Consider the following 21,679-nt stretch of genomic DNA (forward strand, 5'->3'; position numbering starts at 1 on the left):
CCGCATATACTGCAATAATAGTTAGGGAAATGGGCTAAAACTGTACATATATATATATATATATATATATATTATATATATGTATGTATGTATGTATATATATATATATATATATATATATATATATATATATATATATATATATATATATATATGGACACAGGAAATTCCTGCTGTCTAGAGCAGGGAGCATAAATATTGAATAATAACATGGGTTTATCAAGGTCAGAGCATCTGATTGTTAGGTAACATCATCTTCCCTATGGATCTACACCGTAGAGCAGAATATTGTCTTGAAAGGATTTTTTTATGATGATTGTCACACCCACACTATTGGATTACTTACCAGTTGCAATAACTGTTTTTATCCATTTTCCCAATGTAGGGTTTCCACTGTTCCGGCAACATGGGTGTCTCTTGTATTACAATTATTTTCACTATGGATTTAAAACTTAAATTAAAAAAATGTTTTCTCTTTCTGTCCACTTGGATCCCCTTTACATTCCACAAGTCAATAATCCACATAAGTTTTTACCTGTAAATGATAACTTGGATAAATGAGCATAAGTGTATATAACTTAGATAGACTAAGGTGGGACACTCAACTACAAACAGGAGCCAATAGCATCAATCTCTTCCTGCACTAACCCTGTGCATAATCACAAATCTACTTAGCCAGGAAGAGTAACATGTAGAGACTTACCAATGAGGACATAAGGCAAATCTAAAACCAGGGTGTCTCAAGAACACAATTCTTTAATATCAAGTATTCCCATAATAAAAACATTTTTTGAGAAGAATAAGACAAGCATCTCTTACTTAATACACTTAGTCCTAGCACTCAGCCCATACACGGCATTAAAGTTATGAGGTACAGAGCTGAGAAAAGGGTAAGGAGGAGGGAGTTTTAAGGATGAACTACTGACTTTCTCTCTGAGATAGTTCTTAAATTAATAATACACATTACTGCTGAATCATCTCGGATGACATCATTCTTGTCACCTCTGCCTTAGTTTCCCAGGCTAGCACAAACTTAAATTTTAACATGTCTCTGTTAAAAATACTTCTCTCTTAGAAGCTGACAATTCTCTCTTAGAAGCTTGAGTGAAACTGGAAGCTATAAAACAATTACCTTGGAAACCTGTAATTACCTCTTGTTTCCAGACAACTGAAAGAAGCCCCTAGCCTAGACATCCTGTCTCTTAGCGGAAATGAACTACGTTTATAAAACATCATAAAACTCTTTCCTTATCGACTTATTTTCTTAAGAGTTTTGCAAGTTAACTCTGTATGTTCCAATTTCTACGCTGAAAACATACATTTGCATTGGCATATAGTTTATACACATTTCTGCTCTTTCCCAGAAGGGTGCACTGTGGTTACATTTTTGAATGTCAGCAGAACACAGTTTTCTTACATGTATAAGACAAGCATACAAATCATATTACTATTCACAAATGACATAGAATTATTTACAAAATTCTATCTAGCTTGGCTGGCAGTGTCACAATTCTATATAAATCATAAACTGAAAAGTCCACCACACAAGCGCAAATAAATCCCAGTCCAGTCGATCGTCACGTTTATTATTCCAAACGAATACACAGCATAAACCAACGAAGAACACACTAAAAGTACTAACGCCAACAAATACGTTTTCGTCTTCAACTTTATATAAATACATCTTAAATAAAGTGCATAGTGCTTATATATTATCCACCCCTGTTTTTAAAAAGAACATCCAATCAAATAACACCAATTAACTGAATTGTATTCACCAACATAATTTAAAGTCTCGTGTGTTAATGAGAATACATTGTGCATATAGATCTATTCTAAAATAAAAGAATAAACAGCAAATGTAAATCTTGAATAACAAGTTAATTTATGTTTTATAAAATTCTTATATAATTAGATTGTTGTAAAAATGAAAAAATAAAAAAGTAGTAAAAGAATTACCATAAGAAGTATATATTAAAAACCTTATAATAAAAACTTTAACTGATTCAAAAAACTCACTTTGACAAAAGGTATTAACCCCATCTTGTGGTGAAATGAAGTATGACATCAAATGATCTCACAAAAAAGAAAATAGTCATTTGTAATAAAAGGAGAGACCTAATGAGTTTGTTTTGTCAGAATAATAGAGTACAAATGGTAGGAGATATGGTAGGAGATAAAAGGTTAACAAAAATATAAGTATACAGTTCTTCGTTGGTTTATGCTGTGTATTCGTTTAGAATAATAAACGTGACGATCGACTGGACTGGGATTTATTTGCGCTTGTGTGGTGGACTTTTCAGTTTATTCATTTTCTTTTCCACTACTTGTTGGCATTTTGGTATTATTAGTTCTATATAAATCATATTAATATTTTCAAGTGACATATAATTATTTACAAAATTCCAGCTAGCTGGGCTGGCGGCATTTTGGTTTATCACACAAGGCAGAGTATTTAGAAATGGTTGTGGATGTAAATCCATGTTTAATGATTTTCTGTAGCAGGCAGATCATTGAAGGCATTTTGGAAGGTGCTTTTTGTTTCTTTAACTGCTGTCACTGTACACTTAGTGCTTTTGTGTTGAAAGGAGAGTGTGTGTTGCAGTATTTTATCTGCAATTTAATTTTTTCTGGATCAGGTATGCACAGAATGGGGATAGTTTTTGTCTCTCTCGTTGTATTTACAGCAGATCATCTTGTGCAAAGAAAATTTTATTACTGTTCCAGTTCAGGTATTTATTTATTTTTTTTGTAGCTGTAATAATTTTAAAGACATCCTGGTAGTTGAGTAGTTTGACATAGATCTGTCTCAACTCATCAGTGTTCTACGAAGGTCGGATCGCTCTGTGGGCTTGTTCAATAATCATCTGTTTTGCTTTTGGTATGTTTTCCAGTAGGAGACTGATGATCTGCAGAACTGTTTCTGAAAGCTTAGGCACTTTGATCAGTTAAGAATTCCTCTAATTATATTGTTACACCTGGATCTTGCCTCCAGATCAACCAGTTTTTGTTGCGTGTCTTGGATACTTAGGTTGGCTTCTGATTCCCTCTGGAGCCAGTCTAATTTGATCCTATTTTCTGGCCTCGTTTTTTTCCATTCTGCTTACAGTTTGATTAATGGATTCCCCAAAAGTTTGAAGCTGGTCGGAGAATCTTTATAAAGCGAGCTGTAATGGCTGAAGGGCTAATTTTAATTCCTCAAGCTTTGTAGGTTGATCTGGTTTAGTTTTGTTTGCTGATTTACACGTGTCCTGTTGCTTCCCATTTCTGGGTCTTTTGGACAAAAATGTCCTTCTCCAGTAAAGCTACAGCTGAGAATTTGGATTTAGTAGTTCGAATGTCCATGTTGTCAGATTTGTTATACATCCTTGGTCTTTCTTTGTCTTTCAGCCTGGAAGCTTGGTACTTAGCACCTCGTGGTAATAACCCAGCAGGTGGATAGGCCTAATCCTATTTAATCTTCCTCTATTTGAATGTCAGGAGTAGCTTTTTTTTTGTTTTAATGAATCCAGATGTAGTTTATGTTTAAAAGATAGCTATATGTTCCATGATAAGATAAGCTCTGTACCAATCTAATTGAGAAATTTTAAGTTCCTAGTCAGAGCTAAGGCGCATCAGTGTTCATAGGTCGGCAGCCATCTTTTTCTTAACTTGGCATCTGTGTTGTCCATTTTCATTCTTCCTCATGACTGGGTTACGGTTCTGATCCTCGGATCTGACTCGGTTGCATTTACAATACTTAGGATCAGAATCTCAAGCTCCTCCCTCTACCCATAATGCTCTATTCCATCCCCAACTCCTCAGATCGAGTTTGCTTCCTTACTGCAAACTGTGTAATACAGACAGAACAAAAACAAGAAAAGACTGAGGCTCAGATCTGGAACATGAGAGTTCCATCATCATCATCCAAAGATCCTTCTAGGAGTGACAAGGCTGGGGGATGGCTGGGAGGGAAGGTGAGGAAGAATGAAAATGGACAAGACAACACAAATGTCATGCTATGATGAGTACATAATTTCTAAATCTGATGATGTTCTTTTCATTCTTCCTAACAAATGGGTTAGAGTCCCAGCTACATAACTCTCAGGAGGTCCTCAAGGAAGAACATTCTGGAACAGTGTTGACCCAAAGGGACCTCTTGCTTCTGGACACAATGTCCAATTTGTAATGTGTAACAAAGGTACAAGTCTTTGACCAAGTGGCTGCAGCACAGACATAGCCAATGGAAGTTCTTGTTGAGAAGGCAGAGAAGTAGCCATAGATCTACTGGAATGAGCATATTCTTTACTTATGGCCCGGACAAGTAGGAGTCACAGAGAGCTTTAACAAAAGATGCCTTGAAGGGTTCCACAAAGTCACACAGTCTCATCAAGACATGTCTCCTAATGGCAATGCCCGAACCAGCTGCTCATGAAGCACCCTCTGCTGTGTGTGAGATCAGACTCATCAAGGAATTGGCAACAGATGAAAGAGTAGTCAACTGTGGAGAAACCTTCTTGAGATCCTCCACAGACATGGACTCTGTGAGAGAGTTTGAAAGCTTCCTGATCAAATCTCTCTGTAAACGAGTAAAATGTACCAAGTAATTTTAATGACCACAGTGCAACCATGGCCGAGGTGTAGAAGTCCTTTCCAAATCTGTCCATCACTCTGGACTCCTTGTTTTGTGGATGCGCAGAGGAGCTTTGCTCGGCTAGCTCCTTAGTGGCTGCTGATGCAACTATGGCATCACCGGGGACACCTTTACTCCAATGGGTTTTGTCTAATGGCTAAACTAGAAATTTTTCTGGGTGTTTGGGGATGGGCTTGACAATGTCCAGTTCATTCAAAGCCTAGCTGAGAACTAAATCAATAAGTTCATCTGCTTGGGGGGGGGGGGCACCCAAGATGTACATGGGTCAGCCCATTAAGCCCCCAGGAACACAGACTCCTCAGGAGGAGGCTGAAAAGACCAGACACCCCTCTGTTTAAGGATTTCCAGAATGTCTCCAAAGGAGACAGGTAGAGATTGACAGGATCCCTCTACCTCATCAAAGTTGGTGTCTTTACTGAGAGAGTCTATATGGGGAGTCTGCCTCTCCTCTTGCATGTTTTCTTCTGCGAGATGTTTGGGGGAGGTGTCGGAAGAAGGGGGCATCCCACTGGGGAGTGAGAGTGGAGGCTTTCTGGAGCTGGCTGACCCTGAAGAGCAGAAATGATAGACTAAGAGCTTGGACCTAATGCGGGGCAAGGAGTAGGACCCAAGATATGAGAAGACAGCTATGTATGCAGAGAGAAGGCCCTTTCTACTACCTGGAAGGCTGATGGATCCAGACCAACTCACCACCCCCCCCGGAGCTGAGGCAGCAGAGGATGAGAGGTTGGGACAAGCCCCAGATCTCAGCCCTGCAAAGAGAATCGGTCCTGAGCTGTCAACAGTCGAGGCACCAAGGGGAAGAGATGGATCTGACAAAGTAGGAGCTGAACTGAACCCCCCTGGACCCAGTGCCGACCTCTCAGATTTGAGACCCATCCCGATCCGATGGTGTCAGAGCAAAGCCTGTAGGGGAAACCACCAGAGTTGAGGTAGGGAGCTTCCTCTGATCTGGTGCTGACCCTCTTGAGGGTCTTGGATCCTGAGACTCCAAGACCAGAGGTCTAGTCAGAGAAGGAGACAGTATTGGTTGGTCAGGTGAACTCGCGTATCTGAAAGGGGACGGAGTTGGCAGTACCACAACCAGGATCTGAGCCTTGAGAAATCTCCATATCATCCTGTCTACATATGCCTCATTCAAGCTCCTAGATGATCTAGATGATGCAGATCTGGAATGCTTCCCAGGAGTGTCAAACAACTTTGAGGGTAAAGCATAACTGCTACACAATCTACAACTCACTTTAAACGCTCTTAAATATGAGAAGACTTTAAATACGTTAACACACACTGATTTTTTTTAACAAATAAATTATTTGCAGAGATACAAGACATGCCAAAAAGCACTTAGAAAGGAAAATGAAGAAAAAGCATACCATAACACCAAACTTCTACAAGTTAAGTGAGGGAGGAGAGACGAAAGGCTATAACTAAATTAGATAAACTGTAAGAAGCTAAAAGAGTAACCCAATGTTTACAATATAAGAATCAAAATCCACTCTCACGACTTGAGACTAGGATTTACATCTTGACAATATGGTAGCAAACGAGATCGTGGGGATGGAATAGAGAACTATGGGTAGAGGGAGGCACTTGAAATTCAGATCCTAAGTCTTGTAAATGTGGCCGAGTTGGATCTGAGGACTGAATCTGTAACCCACTCATGAAGAAGAATGAAAAGGTCCATCAGATTCAAATTTTATAGTTTTAAATTGGCAAAAGAAAAAGCATGTTCCCATTTAAAATACATTTGTTTATTGATATTTGTTTACCAAGAAAGTCTTACTGGGTGCAGAATACCGATTTTCAATGGAGGCCTGGGGTGAAAAGCTCCAGATAACCATTTTACATATCAAACAGTAGAAAATATCAAGGTATACAACAGTGTTATACATCACATAATACATTTTTGTTAAATGTTAGCCAAGATGATTACATTACAAAGGATCTATTAAAGGCCTGAAGAACATGCTCCTAATCAACATCTTACACAGCAAAACTGTTAAAGTATTCAGTATGTTACAGATCACATTTTAGATAAGATTGGTTACATTCCAAAGGATGTAAGAAAACATATAGCAGACTGAGTAGGACATACATTTTAGTCAAAGCTTAGCAAAGAAAGAATTGAGAGGGGGGAGTACAACATTCTGGCAAAGCAGAGGCACAGTCCCTGCTCATTCTTCTAAGACCGACAAGGGTGTTGCTCCCAAATATGAAGTATGATGGGAAAGTGTATAAAGTGGTTCATTAGGAGGTAGGTACTAGTAAAACAAGGGTGATACTACTTGAGTACATAAGAAAATATTAAGGTAGGTGAAAAGTAAGCGAAAGTTGTAGTATGATATGGGTAAGGGACAGTTGGTGGTAGTGAAAGAAGTTCAAGGTAGATGTCATAGCTTATGAGAAGGTGGTGACACTTGGTCATGTCAGATGACAGTAATCAAAAACACATTTTCATAGCATTACAGTACTTTCCTTAACAGAAAAGCAAGCTAAAATAATAAAATATTAAGTTTGAAAGGTTTTCCCCAAGGAGAACTTGTCTACCCAGCAATAGAAATGCACAAGCCAACTATCGATCCTCAAAAGCCCGCAGGGGAGCACTCACTTTGGTGCCAGGAAAGCTCTGAAGAAGCCAATGATACAAGAGTTGGACAGATTCCAAACCTTCAGGGCACCTTCCACACACCCAAAATGTCAAGCTGACTAAAAGACAAGTTTGGCACCAAGCCCTTCAGTGCTTTTCTGCCAAAAGAGACAGGAAGGCTGAAACAGAAAGGACAATACTAGGAACAACAAAAAAAATGTCCGCACAATGGCAAAAAATCAAAAAACACCAAAAAATAAGGAGAATGGAGGGAGGGAGCGGCTAATGCAGCAGTGATCATTCGAATATCTACTGCTATGGTTAGGTTTTACTTACACAATCATACAATGTTTGTCACATTTTTACTTTGTACTTTACTGATTGTAATGTGTGCATTAAAACTTACTGTTACTCATGGAGATTTTCTCCCTAGGCTTTCGCTGAAAAAGACTTAATTCCAGTTGGATTTCCAGTTAAACAAATAAAATAAATAAATAAATATTGACCACCGATGCAACAGCCTTAGCTATATAGGTAGATTACCCTAGCTTAATAAATTTGGGAGGTGGAAGGAGAACAGCCCATCAGCTCTGGAAAAATGGTCTTACCTGACCAGCACCTAGAGAAAGGATCAAGCTTATAGTGCTTTGTAAAAGTAGCACAGAGGACCATGTAGCAGCTTCTAGAATCCAGCACTTTACAAAAAGCAACAAATGAAGCAAAGGCCCTGGTAGAGTGGTCCTTGGCCCTGTCTGATATAGTTTTGTTATGGGGACTATAACAAAATAATAGCTTTAGACAACCATTTGGAAATAATTTTCACACAGGCTCTCCCTTCTTTGCAAGAAATTAACAACTGATCCGAAGATGTGGCAAATTTAGTTTTGTCAAGACAGTACCCAAGTTGTCTGTGGACATCCAAAGTATGGAGTATCCTTTCTCCCTAATTTTTAGGTTCAGTAAAGAAAATGGGGGGATGCATACTTTGGCTTAAAGTAAACTCAGATACCACTTTAGGCATAAAAGAAGGATTAGTTCTCAAAGAAATCCTGTCCCTGTGGAAAATGAGATAGGGTTGATTCACCATAAGAACTTCCAACTCATGTACTCTTCATGCAGAGGTCACAGCAACCAGTAAAAATATTTTTCCACGTTAAAAACCTCAAGACAGCCAGATTAGCTGTCAAATGGAGCAAGTGTTAGCTTTTCCTATCACAAAACCAAGATCTCAAGGAGGAGCCACCAGTTTTCTTTCAGGCCCCTCATGCAAAACACAATTTCAATAACATTTTGACATGAGACTGCATTGAAAGTGGAGGATCCATGGGCAGACAAACTGAAATGGACAATAAAGTAACCTTGACAGAGGAATAAGAACGGTGCAAGGATAAAAACTCACAAATAATGTACAACTAGAGAACAACTAACTCTGAATGGGTGCTGGTTACGCTGTTGCACCAACTAGAAAACACTTTCCATTTATGATTTTCTAGTAGCAGAATTTTTTGCCTCCATTAGTACCTGCTGCATGTCCTCAGATAACAGGTGCATAAAAGAAACTAAGACCTTATCATCCAGGCAGTCAAATCAAATCAAGTTAACTAATGTTGGGGTGTATCAAACATATCTGTTCTTGTGTGAGTAGATCCAGTCTGTGAGGAAGCTTGTGGTAATTACCCCAGGCCATTAAAAAAGGGAGAGAACTATGGCTCCCTGAACCAGAATGGAGTCACCACAAAAATCTTGGGGGAATCCTTCTGAATCTTCAGAAGTACCCTGGATATTAGTAGAAAGGATAGAAAAACATAAAAGTATACAGGAACATTCATGTCCAAGGGAAAGAAAAATCATCTGTCTTCCAGGCCTTTTTGCATGCAGAAACAGGAGGTGAAGAAGTCTATTTGAGGAACTTCCCTAAGAAGAAACAACTCTTGGAAGACCCTCCTGATCAAGTTTCCATTCATGAGGGTCTGCACTGGTCCTCATCAGCTTGTCTGCCACACAATTTTGCTTTGGCGAAATGTAGGATGCCTGTTGAGTGACATTGTGCTATGAAGCTATATCCCAAGCTAGCATGGCTAGTCTGCATAGGGGGTACAGCCTGGTCCCCCTTGCTTGTTGATGTACCACATGACTGTATTGTCTGTAACCACTTGAATAGGTCCTGGTGACCAGAAATTGTCTAGAGAGTTGAGTGCTTTGATTAGGACAAGCATCTTCTTGATATTTATGTGCTTGCATCTGTTCTTGGTGTCCCACATCCTATGCACTTTATCCCTCCTGGAACTGCTCCCCAAGCAATGCCTGAAGCGTCTGTGGTGACTGACTACTTTGAAGCAGGGAGGGAGTAGGGGAAACTTGAATTTAAGGATAGCTACTGTCTCAAACAATAGATTTCTCTTGTGCCAAACCTCACTACTGGGATCTGAAAAGATAAAGGGTGTTGATGTTGGGACGAAAGACATTTCAGATACCACTGAATCTCTCATGTAGTCTTGCAAAGGGTATCATGAGAATCATAGATGCCATGATACTCAAAATCCTGAGGTACTGAAAATCCTGAGGTACTCCCTTCGCAGTTACTGAAGTCTGAGTGGAAAACCTTAGAAACAGATCAAAATATAAAGATCTATTTTTTTCCTGTGGAAAAAATCTCTTTGAACTGAGGTGTCTGACATCTCAGGAACACAATCTTGTGTGTGGGAGTCAAAAATTATTTCTGAATGTTTTCTTGGAATCCCAGCTTGTGCAAGTGATCTCTCACCCAAAGGAGAGATTCCTCACATTTTGATAAAGACTCTGCAAAGACAAGCAAGTCGAATAAATATGGAAAAATGTCAACATCCAGTAGCCTGCAAAACTCTATAATTGGAGCTAGACACTTTGTGAACACTTTTGGTTCAGTGCATAGTTCAAAGGTTAAGACAAATAATAGACAATACAATTCAGACACACACAGCCTTAAGAAATGTCTGAAGTCTAGATGAACAGGGATGTGATCAAAAGCACCTTTTAAGTCTAGTCTTACCGGGAAATTTTAATGAGGAAGATGTAACAGGTCACCATTGACCATTTTGAATACAGGCACTATCACAAATAGGTTTAGCAAAGAAATAACCAGAACTTGTCTCCAAGCATCGTCTTTCTTTGGCAAGGGGAACATCCCTGAATAAAACCCTTTCACCACCTGGGAAGGAAGAACTAGTTCTGTTACTCCTTGTAAGAACAGATGGAAACAAGTTTCTGATCTAAAGAATGAGGAATGACCCCATGGTAAGGATGAATTTCCTCCCACTGCCATCTGTAACCCTGATGAATGATTTTCAGAACCCATTTGTCTAAAACAATCTGTTGCCAAAGCTAAAGTGGAGATTCAGACTTTCTGGAAGAGAAATGGGGCCAGGGTGGGAGTGGGTAAACAAGGTCGCTTGAAAAGTCATTTAGACTTGTTGGACTATTCTTGGCTTTGAGAAGTTTGAGACTTCATTTTTGGTACCCCCTTGCTGCTTAAATGCCTATTTAAGTTAATTCTGTTGAGACTGTTTTTTTCTAAAACTGGATCAGAAGAAAGAAAGAAAATCTCTTGGACAATTTGGAAAAGGAGGGCTGAAAAATCATGAGATTCCCTGGATTGGCTTACCCCTTTCATCATTCTTTTTGATAACCTCTGTATCCCAGGGGCTAAACTCTAAATCTCTAACTAAGGGAAAAGTTAACATCTCGTTTTATACATCATCTGGGAGGTTCTGAGAATGCAGCTGAGTAAACCTCCTTAAAACTTTACCAATGTCCATAACCCTAGAAGAAATCCCAACAGAGTCATACACACACTGCAAACAATGGGTAGTGACCCGTGCAACAGAAGAAACCAAGTTATTTAAATCAGATTTTTTTCACAAGAAACTGTAGACAAACATTTCTCACACTTTCACAATTTGTTAGATTAAGCTTTAACATATGAGCCTAATAATTTAAAATTCTAAAAATCAAAGTTCCAGAAGTATACACTTTTCCCCCATACATAGCAACAATTTTTCCATTCCTATTACCATGAGTAGGATTGAAATAACTAATTACTTAGCAGCAGTGTAGTCAACTAAGGGTATAGCTGCTAGGTCAGGTTTGGGAATGGTGTATAAAATGTAAAAGACTGTGGAACTTTATACATCCTCTATCTGCCTTTTTATAGACAGCTGGCTATCAGGAAAACTGCAGTCAGTAAGGCACACATCCTTTAAAGCAGACAGGCCAGGAGGAATGGGTACAGGTTCTGGAAAATCCTTCTGTAACAACTCATAGCATTTTCTGAGTGACTGAGAAACCTCAAGTGTTCTCCCACGGAAAACATTGGGACATTCTAGCAACAGTATCAGAAAGAAACCCCCACAGGCAGAATCAGAAACTGAGCTCTCATAGGAGTCTGAATCAGAAATCTGAGGACAAAATCCTGAATCCAACCCTGCATCTTCCTTTTCAGATTCAGAATTTTTAATCTCTTCAGGAGACTAATCCCTCTTTCTTTTACCAGAAACTACTTTATAAGAAGAACGAATAGGCTGAATTAAACCCTGTGCCAGTCCCTGTAAAGTACTCCTATCCAAAAAAAATTGAGAAGTAGATACATACTTGGATTTCTGTTTCTTTTTGAGAAGATAAATGGGGCCATCCATGTTGCTAATGACAGTCACTGCTTCCTCAGTGACAGGCACATCATTCTCAAACAGGGAAATATTTCCTGTTCCTTCTCCAAGGATCGACAAGGGTGGCTCTCCCTTGCCCACTGATGGGACAACAGCTGCAGAGAATGTGGCTAACTCTCAGTCCGTAGTAGCTGATGGTGATTCACCATAGGGCTCCAGGGTAAAGTATGAGTGGTTTAAAGAACAAATGGCTGTACTGCACAATCACCCACCTGTAGCTGACACAAATTGCTACCCTGGTGAAGTAGCAAAGGCTGTTTGCTTAACTTTTTCTTTTTGTGGCTGGAAGAAAGACCAAATATAAGACTGGCAATCTTCCATAGTAAAGCCAAAAAGGATGCCTCTTTCCCAGGGAAGACAAGCAGCAAATGCCAGTGCAACTGCCAGTCCACAAAATGTACTTTTCTTGACAGGAAAAAAAACAGTAAAAAATGCACTTTAAAACACCATGGCAACCCCACAACAGAAACAAAGAAAATATGTTTTCAGTAGTTTCACATTACTTTTAAACTGACAAAGAAAATGGGTGCTCTGTTTAAAAGAACATTACAGTCTTGAGACAGAGAGTTAAAACAACACTCCTAGCATTAAACTAACTTTCCTGAAGAGGAACGTAATAAAAGCAATAAATTTAAGAAAATGGAAGTTTTTTTCTCTCAAAGGGAACTTACCTGACCAGCAAATGAAAGCAGAAGCCAAACATCGACCCTCAAAAGCCTCAGTGGAGCCTACTCTTTGGCGTCAGTAAAGCTCTTAAGGGCTTCACTCCTAAATTCATCTTTTAGTCAGCTCAGCTCGAGCTGCCTGACAGTTTAGGTGTGTAGAATGTGCCCTGAAGCTTTTGAAGCTGGCCAGCTGTTATATCCTCAGCAAGATATAATCCATACAGCTAAGGCTACTGCAGCAGTGATCAATATGAAGAATATCATGATGAGCTAATGATATGGTAAGTATATAACTTTCATGTAGTGCACAGCAATTATGCTCTGAAAATGGGAAAAAATAAACTTAAGTACTTCCCCAGCAAGAGACTTAACCTCAACAGTGCATAGAGTTTTTAACAAAAAATTTACCACCACCTAAGTGCTGTTAAGATCAGGTCTTGCTCTACACACAGAGACAAACCGCGCTAGCTGGCAATAGTGACATAATGTAAAACAACTTTTAAAAGATGTCAGAACTTCACTATGTCAAGCTTATTAACAGTCTGGCAGATAGCAGATGACTTTAAAGTCATTAGATCGACAGAGGAGCACTTAATTTCTGCTTGCTGTCTGTACCTTTCAGTTGTCCCTAATTTTCACCTCATACCTTTTCCCTTTCCCTTGTAAAATGTTTGATTTTCTGATAAATCATGGAGGATTAGAGTCAGTCAATAACGTCAGACATCATTTTTTTTTTATTATTCAGAAAACGTTATGTTGATGCAAAATCTATTTTAGTAAAATTTTAGGCAAATGAGTAGTATTTGCAAACTCTTCCTGTTTTTTATCCTTTGTCACTCCCATTATTTTGTCTTGCTCATAATTCTTTGTTTTAATACCTTTATTAAATTACCGCTTAAAATGTACATTAACAGAAAACAAACCATATTAACATGTTTTTCCATTTACATATATTATATATCACATATCTATTTTCTTTCCATCAATCAATCAATCCAAAATTACATAAACTGCTGAATTCCTGCCTTCCCTTAAACCTCACTCCTCCTCCTGAACATGTATATCTCTTACAGTTTCCATTTATTTCTATGTAATTTGCTCCTTCACTTTTCTAAAGCTCCCTCTTCGGGTTCTTTTCTTTTATGAAATTCAATACTTCAAATACAGTCAGGTCTAGACTTTGACTTCCATTTTCTATTAATTATTTGTTTGGCAGCCAACAGAATTAAACATAAGGCCTTTCTTTGTCTAGGCAATTCAGATCCTGTGTCCCAGCGGAAAAAATAAATCCTTAGTTACAGCCATTTACTCAACCAATATTTCAGACCGAGAACATTATAGGGAATTTTTAAAATCCACCAACTCATCATAATCTCAAAAATGTGCTCCCAGTTACATCTTTCTTTCCCATCACAGCTCCAACATTCATAATCTACCTGAAGAACAATTCCTTGAAGTCTGCATGGGGTATAAAAATACCTATGCAAACACCTCCAAACATTTATCATAAGCCATGTGGACTTTGTTGCATATTTGGGAGTCATAAATATGTCTTCCCATTGTTCTCTTGTAAATTGCTTTTCCAGTCTCTCATCCTAAATGAAACTTAACCTTTCAGATATGAACGACCGCCTCAAATTGACAGCTGCACATACAAGCATTACCCAACCTAAAAACTAAGGTTACTCATGCTAAAGTGCATGCTACAGCCTGTGTTCCCACATATGCTGATTGCTACCTGTTCTTTCCTTACTTCTCTTCGCCTCCCAGGTGGGAAAAACAGCTTGAATGCTTTCAGAAAACAATAACTTTTAGCTACCAGAAAAAGTGCACTAGCTTATCTTTAAATAAAACTAAATTGTACACTGTTCTATTAAGTATTAAGGCTGCTATGGAGGCTGATATCTTTTATTCACTTCCCATAATTTCAAACTTTATTTTTCACTGAACTGCTTGCCATTGTACCTTTAAATTTTGCTTTTTCCCCTCCGCAAAGAATGCACACAACTCTCAAGATTAACTGCTTGACCCTGCAGACAGATAATATCGACCTACAAGTAGCCAGCAATGAATCTTTGTAAATTTCACTCAGAAAAGAGCATACAACTATCTTCAGCTGCATACTTCTTGCTCCCACTGAACATTTGCTAATGAAAAAACAAGCTAATATATTTGCAGAAGTAAGAAGCTTAGCATTTTTCATGGCTTTCATCACTTCTTATTTTTCAAGCCTACTTCCTTACAAAAAAAACATTTGTTTATGGCTTACACCAAAGCATTCTAGACATTTGCCCTTATAAAAATAACAAAAAAAATCTTAATTTTCTATTTACAATCAGTGCACTTTTATACAATGCACCCTCAACCCTAGCAGCCCAAGATCACAGCATGTTAACATTACACTTGCTTTTGTCCAGCCTTTCTTTGCTTGTTACACTTAAAGCATGTATTTCTTGCAACTCAAATGTACTTGTTTACTTCAATATCTTTAATAAATGCAGCAGCCAATGAAAAGACTTCTCCCACTTTAAAATACCCCATAACTACACAAAACTGCTTTAATTTATATAACATGTAGTTTATATTTTGAAATATATATAAACACCAATAACAAAATTGTATTACTTACAATTATTTGTTTCCCTTTTAGTGTCCTTCTAAACTTTAATAATAAAAATTGGGGTATATGCTTTACAGGCCACCCACAAGTTTAACAAATGTCAACAAAAGTCAAGTCTTTCAGCCACTTTTTCTTTCAAAGCCATCATTCACAAATGTGACTGATGCTTTATTAGTCCCTTGCTTATTCATTAATATCAGTATTGCTGTTCTTCTTCCTGTTCATCTCCATCTCCCAACACCAAACTCTGGTTCACGTCCAAGGTAGTCGATTTTTCTAGTCAACTCCTGTGCTTTTTTTTTTTTTTTGTCTCCCAAGCATTTTGCTTTGGAACACTGTAAAAGGCTTCACTGGCAAAGCCTCTCTGAGCTTTACATTCAGAAAAAAAATGACATTCCCCTTCTGTTTGTTGGCTCACTTGTTGGATAAACTTTATTTCCTCCTTAGCCTGTTCTGCATTCAAAAATGTCTTTGATCCTCAAGAAAAAAAATATTCTGAGGGCAGCTGTATACAGTAGCTTGAATTTCATACCTGGCTCTTAACATTCCATGACTGCTGGGATAAATCTACTTCTATTTTGCCTGGTATATAGTGAATAATCATTTTCCACAAACACTCGGACATCTAACTATTTTTCATACTTTTCCCTTCAGCCAGAGTGTGGTCCGATCAACTCTTTCTGCTGGTATGACTGCAACTTTACTAATATAGGTCTTGGCTTCATGGCTAGGTTTGGAGCATACAATCAATGTGCCCTTTCTATTATAAATCCTGCTGTGGAACACAAGTCCAGTTGCTTATTTGCGCTTTCATAAACTTAACACTGTCTGTTCCTTCCAGTTTTTCTGTTTCAGCAGAAAATGTCCAGTTTTCTCTATGCACTGTGTCTTCTAACTCCACCACTTTTTGAAACAGCTTTTCTTGATAAGTATCATACTCAGCCAGCCTTTTGTTCACTTCAACTTCTAATTTTTGCAGTTTTATTAGTTCCACTGAACAGCTAGTTAAAGCTTCTTCTAAGTCTTCCAGTCTTTTATTTGAGTTGATATACTCCTTCAGTGTTTTATTTATTTTAATCACCTACGAGTACATTTGATTTATTTTTTTCCTCTTAATTACTGGAAGCCATCTCATATGTACCAAAGCTGAAGCCTGAGCTGCTTTTTGATGAACAGCTTTGGGATTCTTCCCAGACAGTGTTTACTCATAACATTTTCTGATTGATTTTCTTTCAGTTTCTCTAAATGCCTTCTCTGCTGCCATCCAGGCAATGTACTTATTAGCCAGTAACTCAATTTTACTCAAGCCAACAGATTCACTGGCTCTTATTTCTCAGTTTCCTTTTTCACACTGGGACAGCTGACATTAAGCTGCTGACCAGTGTGCAGCCATCTTGGAAGTCCTTGCCAAGACTTCTTAAGAAAAGAAACTGAGAGACATGTTGCTACCTGTCTTACAAAGCTAAATGCTTTACTGACTTTCAAAGCTGATAAAACACTATGTGCTCCTACACTTTTTCTTTCTTATCTTCATTTCTGTGACTGACAGTAAATGGAGATTATAAACAACATGCACTACAAAAAACTGTTATTGGGTCACCAATCATAACCTTTTACTGTGTGTTATTGACACCAACGCCAAGATTCACCTTGAGATAATCTCTCAAACTGAATTTCTTGGCATCCATTTCTCAAAAACTTAATAAAATCATAACCCTCTGTATCTCACATGATCAAGTGTGCAGTTCAATACAGAAAAATAGAGCCCTCAGCTATATATCTTAGGCAGCATCATTTGTCTTATAAAAGCGTGCACTGAAGCTCATGCTGCAGCAGCGCCAATGCCATCCACTGAAAATTTTCTAAAGAAACCTAGCAATGCAGCCATAGATCTTTCTGGAATGAGCTCGGAGTTTATCCATAAAAAACAAACAATGAATCTGACAGCCACCTGGACATGGTAACTTTGGAAATATTCTGTCCCAGTCTAGTTGTAGCAAAAAACTGTTCATGCTTTCTGTGATTTTTTTTTTTTTGGTCCTGTTTAAATAGCATCTCAGTTACCTGTAAATTTCTAGACAGCGTAATACAATTTATCTCTGAAAATGCAGGGAAGAAAATTTGTATATTAACTGAGGTTAAAGTCTGATGTTACATTAGGCATGAAGGCTGGGTTGATTTTGTAAGGTGATCATGTCCTTACGAAAGGTTAAGTAAAAAGTATGAAAAGAGAGGGCTTGTATTTCTGAAACCTCTCCTAGTTGATGCTATTTTTAGTTTTCCAAGACAGACATTTCCTATCTGCTGTGGCCACATGTTTGAAAGGTGAATGCATAATTTTCCAAAACAAAGCTGAAGTAGCAAAATGGAACATGGTCCTTAAAGGGAGATCACAGCAGGAAGGCATCCCTGTAAAAGGCTTTAAAAACGTTCTGAGATGCTAGAGACGAGGAGTTAAAAGCAGTTAATCCCTTAGTGAAACTTTGAAATGGTTGCTAAATATATCCTCATAGTGGAATACCTGGAACCCTTACCAAATTTGCCAACCAAACCAGAGGCAGGGTTGGATACCATAAATGGACCTACTCCTTGCTCAGAGGCCAACAGATAGAACTTTATCCTTTTTCCTTTCTATATTTTTAGTAGGTTTCTAGGCTGCTTTTTGGATTCAGACCACACTTGGAGGGTAAGCAGGGTTCCTGGCCATCAAAGAAACTGGAGAATCCAGACATAGAAACCTACATTAAAGCTTCTGTTTTTACAATTATCAAACTGTATAGATCAAAATTACTCCAATTGGAAAACTTTACATACTATTATCTTTTCAAATGAAAATTCAATATTAAAAAATCTTGTTTGTCTATCAAATCAACACATTATGGCATATTTTATGCATTAGCATTCAATATAATCTAGTAAAACCTACTAATTTAAAATTTATAAATAACATTTTTCACACCTTTAGAAAATGTATTAACAACAACACAGATATAAAACTTTGGATGGATTTATTATATCCTTTTAGTTCCACAAAAATGTCTTTAATAAGATACAAAAGAATGTTTTTACCATATGGGAAACAAAGAACTGTATTTGTTGGCAACACTGTATCAATAATCAAAAAGTTGTAGACAGTCAATATATAATAAGTACATATGATCGATCTCCATCAGATTGGCTAGTACTTCAAAGTGTATTGAGTCACAAAATCTAAGCAGAATAATTAATAATTCATCTTTCAAAAACAGACCGAAATTTATAAATTATCTGAATGAAATTGTATATAACAATCATAATTGGGAAAATATGAAGTACAGTTGTGTACACTTACCATAAATGTAGATGTTCGAGTGTATTCACTGTTGCAGTCATTACATTTGGGTAATCTGCTGGCAGGTTGCCCTCAGCCGGCCTGAATAACAAAGTCTTGGGTCCTGCGTTGGTTGCTGTCTCCTCTTCCATGACGTCAGGTCATCAGGGGTATAAAAACATGCAGCCGACGCCATTTTATTCAGTTTTTTCTTGCCCCAGATGTCATGTGCCCCCCCCCCCCCCAAATGGGGAGCAAAAAAAAAATATATATATATATATATATATATATATATATATATAAATAAATAAACTGTAAATATATACAAATGCACTTTTAGAAACATAAACGTTACCTTCAACTAAAAGCAAATACACCACAAAGGCTTATGAGTATAGTGAAGGAAAGGAAAGGTATAGAAAGGGGGCTGGCGGGTGGGTAACCCAGACTGCAACAGTGAATACACTCGAGCATCTACATTTATGGTAAGAGTACACAACTGTACTATGTTCTTCGTGTTTCACTGTTGCAGTCATTACATTTGGATAGAATCCCAAAGCTATGGATGGGAGGATGGAACTAAACAGCTTTGTGAAGGTATGAACTGAGCTCCAAGTAGCAGCTTCTAGAATGTCTTTGGTTGGTACCCCTCTGAGAAAAGCTGCAGTACAGGCGGCCCTGGTGGAATGTGATCTGATCCCCTTGTGCACAGGTTTACCATGGTGCAAATAGCAGAAACGAATGCAGTGGCTTATCCATTTAGAAATAGTCTGCTTTGATATAGCCTTCCCCTCTGATCCTGTAGCAAATGCTACCAGTAGTTGCTCAGACTTTCTTAGGGATTTGGTTCTGTTTAAGTAAAATCTTAGTTGTCTGTATACATCCAATGAATGCAGAATCCGCTCCCCCTTGTTCTGTGGATTTGGGTAAAATGCTGGCAGGTGAATGGTCTGGCTAAGAGCCACACTGGATACCACCTTAGGCATAAAAGAAGGACTGGTCCCGAGGGCCACCCTGTCCGGGTAAAATATAATGAAAGGCTCCACTGCCATGAGAGCCTGTAGTTCTGAAACCCTTCTTGCTGAAGTGACTGCCAGGAGAAAAGCTGTTTTCCATGATAGAAATTTTATATCCGCAGTTGCTGCTGGTTCAAAAGGAGGCGGGGTGAGTTTTTCCAGCACAAAATTGAGGTCCCATACAGGAGTTGGTGCTCTCCTGGGAGGCCTTAAATTTTTGGCCCCTCTAAGATACTGTTTCAGCAGTGGATGAGAAAAGAGGGGAGGCTCTGTGTTGTAATGAGCCGAGATGGCAGAGGCATGGATTTTTATTGAAGAGAAAGATAGGCCCTTGTCAAGCATCTCAGTCATGTATTGTAAAATCTGAGGAATATTGGGCTTTGCTGTGATTATTCCTTGTGCTTGGTTCCAAGCACAGAATCTTTTCCATTTATCAGCATAAGATTTTCTAGTACTAGGCCTTCTGGCTTCCAAAATGACATCCATCACAGATTTACTGAGAGGTGTGCTTTGAATAATTAGTTGATTAGCCATGCTGCAAGATTCAGAGTTTGGAGGTGAGTGTGCAGAATTTGATAGTTCTGCTGAGACAGTAGATGAGATATTTGAGGCAAGTACCATGGAGAAAGGTGTGACATATTCCTTAGAAGTGGGTACCAGTGCTGGCAAGTCCAGTCTGGAGCAATTAGGATCATTTTTGGTTTTTCTTGTCTGACTTTTAGTAAGACCTTGGAGAGTAGAGGCAGAGGGGGAAAGGCATAGACTGAAAGGTTTTTCCAGCTGAAGGATAGAGCATCCACTTTCCATGCTTTTTTGTGATGAGTTCTTGTGCAGAATTTGTCCAACCGATAATTTTGGTGGGAGGCAAATAGATCTACGTCTGGGCTCCCCCATTTCTGTGTTAACATGCTGAAGATTTGTGGATCCCGTTTCCATTCGTGTGGGTCCATAAGATTTCTGCTTAGGTCGTCTACCAGAGTATTTTACTTTCCTGGCAGGAATTGAGCTTGAAGATGTATTTGGTAAGTCAAGGCTGTGTTCCACAAGGCCATGGCTAGTCTGCAAAGAAGGTAGGAATGTGTACCCCCCTGCTTGTTTATGTACCAGATAACTGTGGCGTTGCCCGTCTTTATCAGTAGTTGTCCTGGATGAAGTAAGTCCTTGAAGGCTGTCAGAGCATTTTGAACAGCTAGCATTTCTTTCTGGTTGATATGCAGATGCATTTGGTTTGGGCTCCATTTGCCAGGAATGCATCTCCCTGCCAGGTGGGCCCCTCAAGCATAGTCTGATGCATCTGTAGTTAGGGTTTGAGTGGCAGGGGGTAGAGTGAATGACAGACCCTTGTTTTGGTGACATGTCTCTGCCCACCAAAGAAATTCCTGTTGTAAGCGGGGAATGAGAGGAATCATTGTTTCCAGGTTGTGACAATGTTGACTCCATAAACTTTTTAGGTACCACTGAAGTTTCCTCATATGCAGTCTCACATATGGAATTAGTATAATGCAGGATGCCATGAACCCCAAAGCCTGCAGAATGTGTCTTGCAGATAACTGAGTTTTTGTTGCCATTTGTTTGAAATAGATTGTCAGTTGCCTTTGTTTGTCTGGCGTGAGGTAAGCCATCTGGGCAGTTGTATTCAAGCTTGCACCCAGGAATGTAATTATTTGAGAGGGTACCAGTTGTGATTTATTTTCATTTATGGTGTACCCTAGGCATGCTAGAAGCCTTTTTACAAATGCCAGATGTTGAAGAGTGTCCTTGTCCTCTGCTTGAATGAGACAATCGTCCAGATAAGGATAAATTTGAATGTTTCTTTGTCTGCAGAATGCAATTACTAGTGCCAGGCACTTTGTAAAGACCCTGGGCGCAGTAGATAAGCCAAAGGGCAGTGCAGAGAATTGGTAATGCAAAAAACCTGCTTTGAAGCGGAGGTATCTTCTGCATGATTCCGTTATTGGGATATGCAGGTATGCCTCTTTTTAAGTCTAGAGTTACTAACCAAGCATTCTTGCCTAGCATAGGCAGAAGCTGTTGTAAAGTCAGCATTTTGAATTCTGGAATGTCCAGGAATGTTTTCAGAATCGATAAGTCCAGTATTGGCCGCCATGAATTGTCTTTTCTGGGTACCAGGAAAAGTCTTGAATAAAA

At 38.7% G+C, this 21,679-nt stretch overlaps 1 protein-coding gene across 1 annotated transcript in view; it reads right to left on the minus strand.

Moving 5' to 3' along the window:
- Nucleotides 1–21,679, minus strand: part of RNFT1 (ring finger protein, transmembrane 1) — a 1,122,488-nt gene that overhangs the window by 277,192 nt on the left and 823,617 nt on the right. Inside the window, exon 9 of the mRNA XM_044054534.1 lies at nucleotides 11,608–11,622. Coding sequence (XP_043910469.1) covers nucleotides 11,608–11,622 — 15 coding nt within the window. The remainder of the gene's footprint in view (nucleotides 1–11,607; nucleotides 11,623–21,679) is intronic.

This window comes from Protopterus annectens, chromosome 13.part0 (genome assembly GCF_019279795.1).
Source record: "Protopterus annectens isolate FY-2018-M chromosome 13.part0, PAN1.0, whole genome shotgun sequence".
In the NCBI taxonomy this organism is placed as follows: Eukaryota; Metazoa; Chordata; order Ceratodontiformes; family Protopteridae; genus Protopterus; species Protopterus annectens.